Genomic DNA, 9,732 nt, shown 5'->3' with positions numbered 1-9,732 from the left:
ACCACTACAGTTTCAAATTTTGCGAAGACAGAGGAACCGAAACTACCCCTAATCATTGTGGTTCCGGCGGCCGGAGGGGCCGAAGCCCTGTATCCGCCCCTGATAAGATCATAAGCCGATTTAACAGTATATCAGCCCGATCTTGACAGACACCAGAACCAGGTATCTTGCCCGCCATACAACTTAGATTATGCAATCATATCCCATTCATTTTATGTGCGGCCTTATACTGATTCGGACCAAATAAATATGTCCAAACCAACTCACGAATGGTCAAGTTGCGGATGTTAACCTTGGTCTCTAATACCAGGGTTCCTCTTCCCAATCTCATGGGAACCCGCGCCCTCCATCCGGGTGGAGAACATTAACATTAGCAAGACGGACTTAGACGGACCAATACGAAGAAATCATTAAAAATTTGTATATTGGACACTTGAGTAAGAGGCAAATAAGCTAAATTTTATTTCATAAATGAAACAAATAACAAAATAAGCCCCTCATTTATTCATCAAATCTCACAAATTAAAATTGCAAAGAGATCCCTAAACCACAAATTCAACAAAATAAACCCCCAAAAAAACAAGTATGATCATCTTCACTTGCCTTAAATTTCATTCAAATTTCTGCATCTGCAAGGGACCAGGACTCGGAGGACCACTACCAGTAAGCAGTTTTCTAGGAGGACTACCTTCTATTAGATTTCTCCCCGTCCCGACCAAAGACATCCGTCTTCCCGTATGCGACGCCAGTAGAAACCGGAATGTCCAATTCAGAACTCTAGGTGCAAATACCCTATACAGCAGAAATATATCATACCAGCTTGGGAATTTCACGTAGTTATTTCCTCGGCATGCTCCGTCTACTATCATCTTCGCATACTCTTCCACTGGACCGCCGCCAGCTGGCACCTACGCGAGCATATATGATCAACATTTAGCTACATAATATATCAATCAACAAGGACGGATGGGGCTTGAGGAACCACTGGTCTCCAGAAAATGCTAATTTTTTTAGGGTAAATAATTTATTAGTTCCCGTCTTTTTACCTAACACACTGTTTAGTCCCTCTATTTTGAAAAACACATTATAAAGTCCATATCTTTTGTCAATATTAACTATTTGGTCGTTCTGTCTAGTTTTTTTAGATTTTTAACCGAATATATCTTAGCTGGCAGGACAACCATAGTAGATACAAAACGGTTGTGTTACTCTGTTATTTTTTGTTTTTCTGTTTATACCAAATTTAACAGTTAAAAATCTAAAAAAGAATAGACAAAAGGACTAAAGAGTTAATATTGATAAAAAAGATAGGGATCGTATAACGTGTTTTTGAAAATAGAGAGACTTAACAGTGTATTAGGTAAAAAGGAGGAGACTAATAAATTATTTACCCTTTTGTTTATGTAAAAACACTAAAAAGAACATCAATTTAGCACACACACACACTCTCTCTCTCTCTCTCTCGGTTAATTCACTAAGGAAAATAAGTAAATAAAATCTTACTTCTCTTTCTTCTATCCATTGCATTTCTGCTCCTTCATCTACCCGGAACTTGCCTCTACCCATTTCGCTTCCGATCCAACCGTGTGTTGCAAGTGTTATTCCAATGTCACCATTCAATTCAAATCTCAACGACTCGTAAAAGTTTATCACCGCAGCTTTTGCAGCCTAGAGACGAGATTAATGATGAAGTGAGTAATAAAAACATATGAGCAATCACTATTTGGTATAATATAAGAAGCACAAACAATTGAATTGATTGAATCAAATGTGATATTGGACGTATCAATTCGAACATATACTAATCCTTTCCTAAGTACGAATCATCGTAAGTTAGTTCCGGACCTCATCCTAGGTATTGACCACCATCACGAAATGAAAATTTCCTCGGAACGAACTTTGGTATCAATTTAGTACACAACTTAATGTTTTTAGTCAAATTAGTCCATGTTGTTAACATATGATTTATGGTTTGTTTAAGTAACTTACCTAATGTGCATTTGGAATAAATTTGACAGAATTAACGTCAAAATGGTCCTTAAAAATGGCAGCTATGATCAATTTACCCCAAATAGAAGTTTAAATATCAATACAATCCTCAAATTGTCAAACTTTGACAAATTGACCCGGATACAATAAGTTTTAAAACCAAAGCTTTGTAAAATTTGGGCCAATTTGTTAAAATTTGCCAAACTTAAGTGCCGAGTTGATAACTAAATTTCGATGGACTATTTTGACCCTTAATTCAAATTTCACATCTGATCCATGTTCAAGGGTCAAACTGACCAGATTTTCATAGTTTCTAAAATCAAAATGTTACGTCATATTTTGACCCAGGGGTGGCAAGTTATGACACTAACACGATTTATCGAGACGAGACAACCCGATTGATACAATACAATTGACACAATTATCAATTTTCTTACATTTATATCATATATAACCATCTGAAACATATATATCGAGATAACATAACATGATAACCCAAAATTGCGACCCTTGTTTTTCAGTTTTCAAAATATCAAAATGTTATCATATTTTGAGCTAGGGTGTCAAATTTCTGAAACGATGAGACGACCCATATGATACAATTATCATTTCTCTTACATTTGTATCATATATAATCATATTAAACATTGAGATAACATAACACAATAACCCGAAATTGTCATACATATGCACTAAATGTAATTGCTACACATACTCACAGCATATAGGCTCATTCGGGGCAGAGGTAACCAGTTTTCTACTGCCGCATTCACAACTATTCTTCCATTCGACTGATGAAGATACGGTAGGGCAACGAACGTCGGATACACATTTCCCCAAAAGTTAATATCCTATGTCACAAATTAATCATATCAACTTCAATTACACGTGTTAATTGGTTACACCCGGGCCAATTTTACACATGCGCATATAAAAAAAATTTCACACTATCTTAACACCCCCAACCCCAATCTTTCAGAGATACGGGGGCCGAAACCATCCCTAGTAGGGGTGATTCCGGCGGCGACAGGGGCCGTTAATTATTAATTACCAGTAAATGTGGAAACACAGAAGAATCGGTAACTTCTTCGAGATAGAATGTATGTCCAAGACTTGCTGTGTTGACTAGATGATCAACTGCATTAATTCAAATTGAACTTTAATTAAAAAAATTAAATAAATTTGATTAGTAATTAATTATGAGTAATTAATTGTACCACGGCCGAAGAGATTAATGGTCTCATTGACGAATCTCCGACAATCATCTTCTTTGACAACGTCAGCAGCCATGATCATAACATGTTTAGCTCCAATAAGTCTAGCTTTCTCGCTGATTCCTCGAAGTCTGTTTTCTCTTCTCGCAATTAACACAAGATTTGCTTTCTTTTTCGCATATTCATATGCAATTTGCTGCATTCTCATGAAATTTCCGTATCAATTTAGTAAAAATTTGTACAAATTACGAAAAAAGACAACTCATTTGCTATTAATTATTATGAGATATAAGGATCAATCTGGTCTTTGAAGTTTGCTAGTACTATCAATCTAGTCCAAAATATAAGTTTGTTATCAATTTGACCATCAATTTGATATCTAGAGTAAAATTGAGGATTAAGGGTGAATTTGGCTTATGAAGTTGGCAAAGATTCACTTTAGACCAAATCGAACTTTATGTATAAAATCAGCACTGAAGTTGCAATATTTGACAAATTGGACCAAATATAATCAATTTCAATTCCTAAAAATTTGCCAAATTTGTTCCTAATTTTTTTTTTGTCTCAAATTTGGACTAATTTGTCAATATTGCAAACTTCAGAGCTAAGTTGATCCTAAACTTCGAATTGGACTAAAATGAACCTGTATGCCCGGTTTAGGAGCCAAATTGACCATTAACTTGTAAAATTGGCCTAAATTCATTTTACCTAAATTGACATGTGACATTGGATGAGTATCATTATATATGGTTGGTAATTGAATAAAGGGTCAATTTACTCCAGAATTAAATTTGAGTATTAATTTGGCCCTTTTAACGCAGGATCTAGACAAATTGACACGTCAGACGTGTTAGTATGAGAAAGTGACACGCCAATCATACATAGACACTGTGTCATTTTGGACTGGTTTCGCCCTAGATGCCGAAGTTGAAGGGCAAATTGATAGCCAAAATTTATTTTGAACTAAATTGATCCTACTAGCCAACTTCAACTTCAAGACTAAATTGATCTTTAATTCATTGGTAATTATTTGACATATGTCAAATCCTTATGCTGCTCACAACCATGGGCGGATACAGGGCCCAGCCTCCTCCGGCCGCCGGAACCACCATGACCAGGGGTAGTTTCACCCCTGTCTCCCACAAAATTTGAGACGAGGCTGTGATGGATCCAGCACCCCCTGTCTCCTGGAAATTTTGATGGGTGCTGAATTAACATCTCAAAATTGGCCCACGTCCTTTTAAGCCATCCCCAACTCCAAAATTCTAATTTTATTGGTCTGTTAACTCCTCCTTAGATCCAAATTTCTAAATTTTTTTTCTATTAGACACAATTTCATTTACATGTTAAAAATCATCATAAGCACTGAAATTTTTTTTTGAACAAGTTCATTTAGCTATTTTTTTTTTTTTACAGAAACTTGTAAAATCGGCCCCAACTAACCAATCATGTATTCGCCACTGCTCACAACTATCATTTTCTGCCCAATGACCCCTAAAGTTGGACTAAATTAATCCCAATTATGGGTTGAAATAACCCCTAAAGTTAGACAATCCGTACAATCAAGATCAATTTAACTCAAATCGAAATTCACATATCAAGTTATAGTACTCACCTGATCATTTTAGCTCAAATAGTTAGTAGGTAATATTTGACAAATTATTCCAAATAGAATTGGTTTTAGGACCAAAACTTCATCACACCAGGGGCTAATTGATCAAATATACATGGATTTTACCTAAATTGATCTAGTTTGTCTATTTAGAGGTCATTTTGACCCCTGATTCAAATTAATCCAACTAAGCAACTCTTAATAAGGCCAAATTGATCATTATAATTCAATAAGTATCCATTTATGGAAAATATAAAGAAAAAGAGAATTAATAGGTACCTCTCCAATGCCGGAAGAAGCACCAGTAATAAGAACAACTTTATCCTCCATATTCTCACTGTAAAACGAAGTGTAAAGCCACTCACAGGTATTTAAAAAGGCCAAAGCTGGCCAAGAACAGGCTAGCATCACCAAAGTCGCCGGAGGCGCCACCCAATTCAGCACTGAGTTGAACAAATCCATCATCACCGACCACCGTACCTCTACAGAGATGTGAAATGAAGAAAGGGGGAAAGGAGGGGGTAGATAATGAACAACTGGGGATTGGGATTGCATGCAACATGTAATTGAAGCACACGTGTTACATTTAAATGATGACGAATCATCGATTATAATGAAACTAATATTCAAATATATGAAAAATTGTAGTAGTACATATCATCAATTACCATCGTCGTTTTCTTGACTGAAACATGATTTGGATGAAGGCAGTTTCTAGCATTTATATAGCAAACTTTGTATTCTAGCAACCATGTACACTAGTCAATACACGTGAATTTTCACATGCACCTTAACTAGTGAGTGAATTCGCGCAGAGACTGTTACATATAGTCTTATTAAATGTAAGCCTTCAGATGCTTTGAATCTCCACCTTAGGATTCTTATAAGCCTAGATCTAACGGTTAAATTCTACCTGCTCATTAAGGTACATGTGATCAAGACTGAGTGAATACATTATTGTTCAATTGGGAGGGCGATTTTATGCATGGTGTATATTTTTTTTACTAAATTGGTGTCTAATAGAAAAATTCGGTTTAAAAAAATATAATAGACTAAAAAATTAGAAATTTAGATTTAAGAATGTCCTAAGAGGCCAAAAAAATTAGAAATTTGGATTTAATAAGGGCCTAACAGGTCAAAAATTTAGAAAATTGGATTTTGAGAGGGTCTAATAGGTAAAAAATAATTGGAGTTTTGGATTTAGAGAGAACCTATAAGGACATGGACGAATTTTGGATGCTAATTCAGCATTCAATCTAAATTTCTTGGAAAAAGAAACACCGAAACCACCATAACCTCAAATTTTATGGAGACAAAGAAACCGAAATTACTAGTGGCTATGGTGGTTCCAGCTGCCGGAGGAGCCACTTTCTCCGCCCCTAACCATGTATTTATTACTAATCCCAAAGAAATTTTAAAGATTACAAAAATCCTAGTTATTTATAGAAAATTTTAATTTTTTTCCGAAAGAGATATACTTAATAAATTAGCGGGTTAATTTAAAAAAACATGTGGTTTCATATTTTTTTGCGGATCGGTATATATAGTTGGTAAATTTTTTTTTTTTTTTAAAAATTTGGCCGATAACGACCTCAAAATGATAATTTTCAAGAATTAAATGATACTTTAAGTAACTTTTAATTCTTCAACTTTTTAAGTTTGAAGTCATTTATGTGTTGTTTTGTACAAGGGAGAAAGTTAATGTTTAGAAGGAGAAAACTCCAAAAATGATGATTTTAAAAAATAAAAAATGTAGTTTCATAATAAATATACTAAACAACTTTAATTCTTGTATGTTATTATTTTTACGTATATTATTTTCGGAGTATTTTTAGGTATACTAAAAAATATGTACAATTTTGTTCGGGAGGCGATTAATTCTAGAATCGGCATGGAGGATGGTGAATTATTGAATGCTGTTTTTACAGCAGATGAAGTGAAGTTTGCCTTGGACCAGATGCACCCGACGAAAGCTTCAGGGCCTGACGGAATGCCGACCCTCTTCTATTCTTCCTATTGGGATATTGTTGGGGAAGAGGTGACTGGTACTGTGCTGAATGTTTTGAATGGTATGAATTTTCCTCCTAACTTCAATCATACTTTTATAACTCTTATTCCCAAAGTTAAATCACCTTGCACTATGAAGGATCTTCGATCCATTAGCTTGTGTAATGTCATTTATAAATTGGTATCAAAAGTTTTGTCTAATCGAATTAAAGGGATGTTGGATAAAGTCATTAGTCAAACACAATGTGCTTTTGTTTCAGACCATCTTATTACTGATAATGCGCTTATTGCGTTTGAGATGTTCCATTCTATGAAATATAAGTGCTATGGGAGGAAATGTTTTTGTGCGCTTAAACTTGATATGAGTAAGGCTTATGATAGAGTTGAGTGGTCTTTTGTGTAATTGGTAATGAGAATGATGAGTTTTCCTAATCAGTTTGTGGATCTCGTGCTGAAGTGTATCTCTTCGACTTCTTTTTCATTTCTTATAAATGGGGTGCCTAAAGGTTTTGTAATTCTTAGTAGGGGTCTTCGTCAGGGAGATCCTATCTCACCCTATTTGTTTTTAATATGTGCGGAAGGGTTTTCATCTTTGATTAAAAAGGCTGAAGTGGATCGAAGCTTGCATGGGATTCATCCCGGTGCGGGGGGACCTATGATTACTCACTTATTTTTTTTTTTGCTAATGACTCATTGATTTTCTTTAGGGAATCTTTTGAGTATGGAAGTGCTTCGGGGCAATGTGTGAATCTGGATAAATCTGAGATTAGTTTTAGTTCCAATTTGTCTGATGCTTTTAAGGAGAATCTAAGGAGTTTTATGGGTGTCCGGGCTGTTAATGTGTTTCCTAAATATTTGGGTCTCCCTACCATTCTTGGGAGGTCAAAAAAGTTCATCTTTAACTACCTTAGGGATCGTCTCTATAAGAGGGTGAATGGTTGGAATGAACGTTTTCTCTCGAAAGGTGGCAAAGAGGTTTTAATTAAAGCGGTTGCATTTGCTATTCCACAATATGTTATGAGTTGTTTCCTGGTTCCGAAGACTCTTTGTGATGAGGTGTAATCGATTATTGTGGGTTATTGGTGGGGAGATGTTGGGGGTAAGCGGACAATTCATTGTGCTCGATGGAATAAATTGTGTGTTAATAAAGAAAGTGGTGGTTTGGGTTTTAGGCATTTATTTTCTTTTAATCAAGCGTTATTGGTGAAACTGTTATGGAGGATTATTGAACAGTCAAGGTCTCTTTGTGCACAAGTATTCGTGTCTAAATACTTACGGAACCATACTTAGGATAAGGTTTCTGGTAGGGCATCTGATAGCTATGTTTGGCGGTCCTTACTTAGTGTTCGTCCAATTCTGATTCAAGGTGGGATATGGTGGGTTGGTGATGGTGCATCTATTAAAAATTTTGCTGATAGATGGGTTCCGTTCATACCTTGTGCTCGGCCGTTAGTGTTTAAATGTGCTCCTCCTTCAGATTGGGTGAGCTCATTGGTTATTGCAGGGACCGGCCTTTGGAATGCTGCAGTTGTGAATAACTACTTTTATTAGGAGGATGCTGAGGCTATTTTGAGTCTACCTCTTTGTGCATTTGCTTTTGATAAATTCTAATGGCCTTTTTCTCATGATGGTTAGTACAAAGTTAAGGCCGGGTATCAGGCAGCTCTTGCGAGGAACGTTATTTTCAATGATATGCCTGGTGGGTCAAATGGTCCTCGACGTCTATGGAAGCATTTATGGAAGCTTAAGTTGCCGCCAAAAGTTTTGCATCTGATATGGTCTTGCTGTCATGGTTATTTGCCAAGTGGTTATAAGCTCATTGGTATGAATTTTCCGGTATTGCATTCATGTGTTTTTTTGTGGACTGAATTGTGTGTCGCTGATCCATTTAATGAAATATTGTTTGTATTCTCGGAGAAGGTGGAAGGGAGGTGGTTTCTCTGTCAAAATTTATTCGATTGGCGGTGAGTCTTGTTTGGACTGGATTGAGGCTGCCAGCAATATGCTTCCTGTTGAGGAATTCTCTCGGTTCTGTGTGTTTGTTTGGATGTTTTGGTTTGACCATAATCGAGTTAATCATGGTGAGCAACCTCTTGACGACTGCGCATTTATGGCGGGTGTCCTTAATGCGGTTGATGTGGCTGGTTGGAGAGATGGGATTTTGAATATTAGAAGGGATGGATGTTGTAAATGGGTGGCGCCTGCTTCTCCTGGTATTAAATTGAATTGTGACGATGCGTTCTCAGCGAATGGTGGTTGGGGTTTTGCGGGTTTTCTGGCTCGTGATCACAAGGGTGATGTGCTAATGAGTGGGGGCGTGTCCACTAGGGCAATGCCGGTCGGTGTTACACGCTGAGCTACTGGCAATTTTAAATGGTCTGATTTTTTCTAGACAGTGTGGTATCAACAAGATTATTGTTTCATCTGATTGTCAAGTGGCTGTTGATGCGATTCTGGCGGCTAGGTATGCTAGTCATATGGATGTGGTGATAAATTCGAGTCGTTATGTTGCGAGCTCTTTTATTGAGTTGAGTTTTATCTTTGAGGGTCGGGCTATGAATGTAGCCGCCCATGAACTTGCTAAGTGGGGATCCGGTTTAGTTGGTCCTCAATTCTTTAGGGCTGATTATCGTCAGATTGTATTGATTTTTACCGTTGTTCTTAATACAAGGTTGGTGTTATAATAAAAAAAAGAGCAAATACACTAAGAATATGTTGTCCTAAAATGTGAACACTAACAAGTGCACTAGGTACAAGTAATAAAGTGATAAGTAAGATATCGTCTTCACGAGGATAGAATAAGTAAATATAATTACTTAAAAGGATGGGCACAGTCAAGTTTAAAGAGTAACCAATCACTTAAGTTGAGTTGGTGTTGATTTGATAAAATAAAAATGATAAAGTAAGTTA

At 36.4% G+C, this 9,732-nt stretch overlaps 1 protein-coding gene across 1 annotated transcript; it reads right to left on the bottom strand.

Moving 5' to 3' along the window:
* Nucleotides 1–438: 438 nt before the first annotated feature.
* On the bottom strand, nt 439–5,324 carry LOC136201283 (11-beta-hydroxysteroid dehydrogenase B). Its single transcript, XM_065991912.1, has 6 exons — nt 5,095–5,324; nt 3,207–3,399; nt 3,041–3,126; nt 2,709–2,840; nt 1,504–1,668; nt 439–908 (listed from the first exon to the last, which is right to left on the bottom strand). The coding sequence occupies exons 1-6, from the start codon at nt 5,278–5,280 to the stop codon at nt 612–614; spliced, it is 1,059 nt and encodes a 352-aa protein (XP_065847984.1). The 5' UTR covers nt 5,281–5,324; the 3' UTR covers nt 439–611.
* Nucleotides 5,325–9,732: the final 4,408 nt, after the last annotated feature.

This window comes from Euphorbia lathyris, chromosome 7 (assembly GCF_963576675.1).
Source record: "Euphorbia lathyris chromosome 7, ddEupLath1.1, whole genome shotgun sequence".
Classification (NCBI taxonomy): Eukaryota; Viridiplantae; Streptophyta; class Magnoliopsida; order Malpighiales; family Euphorbiaceae; genus Euphorbia; species Euphorbia lathyris.
This window is presented reverse-complemented; position numbering and strand designations above follow the sequence as displayed.

Bases quoted from the DNA above. Each gene is read 5' to 3' on its own strand.
- LOC136201283 (XM_065991912.1), bottom strand. From the start codon at position 5,280: ATGATGGATTTGTTCAACTCAGTGCTGAATTGGGTGGCGCCTCCGGCG. The intron at 3,400-5,094 runs GTACCTATTAAT...ATGAGAATGCAG, and splicing joins CTTCTTCCGGCATTGGAGAG to CAAATTGCATATGAATATGC. The intron at 909-1,503 runs GTAAGATTTTAT...ATGCTCGCGTAG, and splicing joins AATGGATAGAAGAAAGAGAA to GTGCCAGCTGGCGGCGGTCC.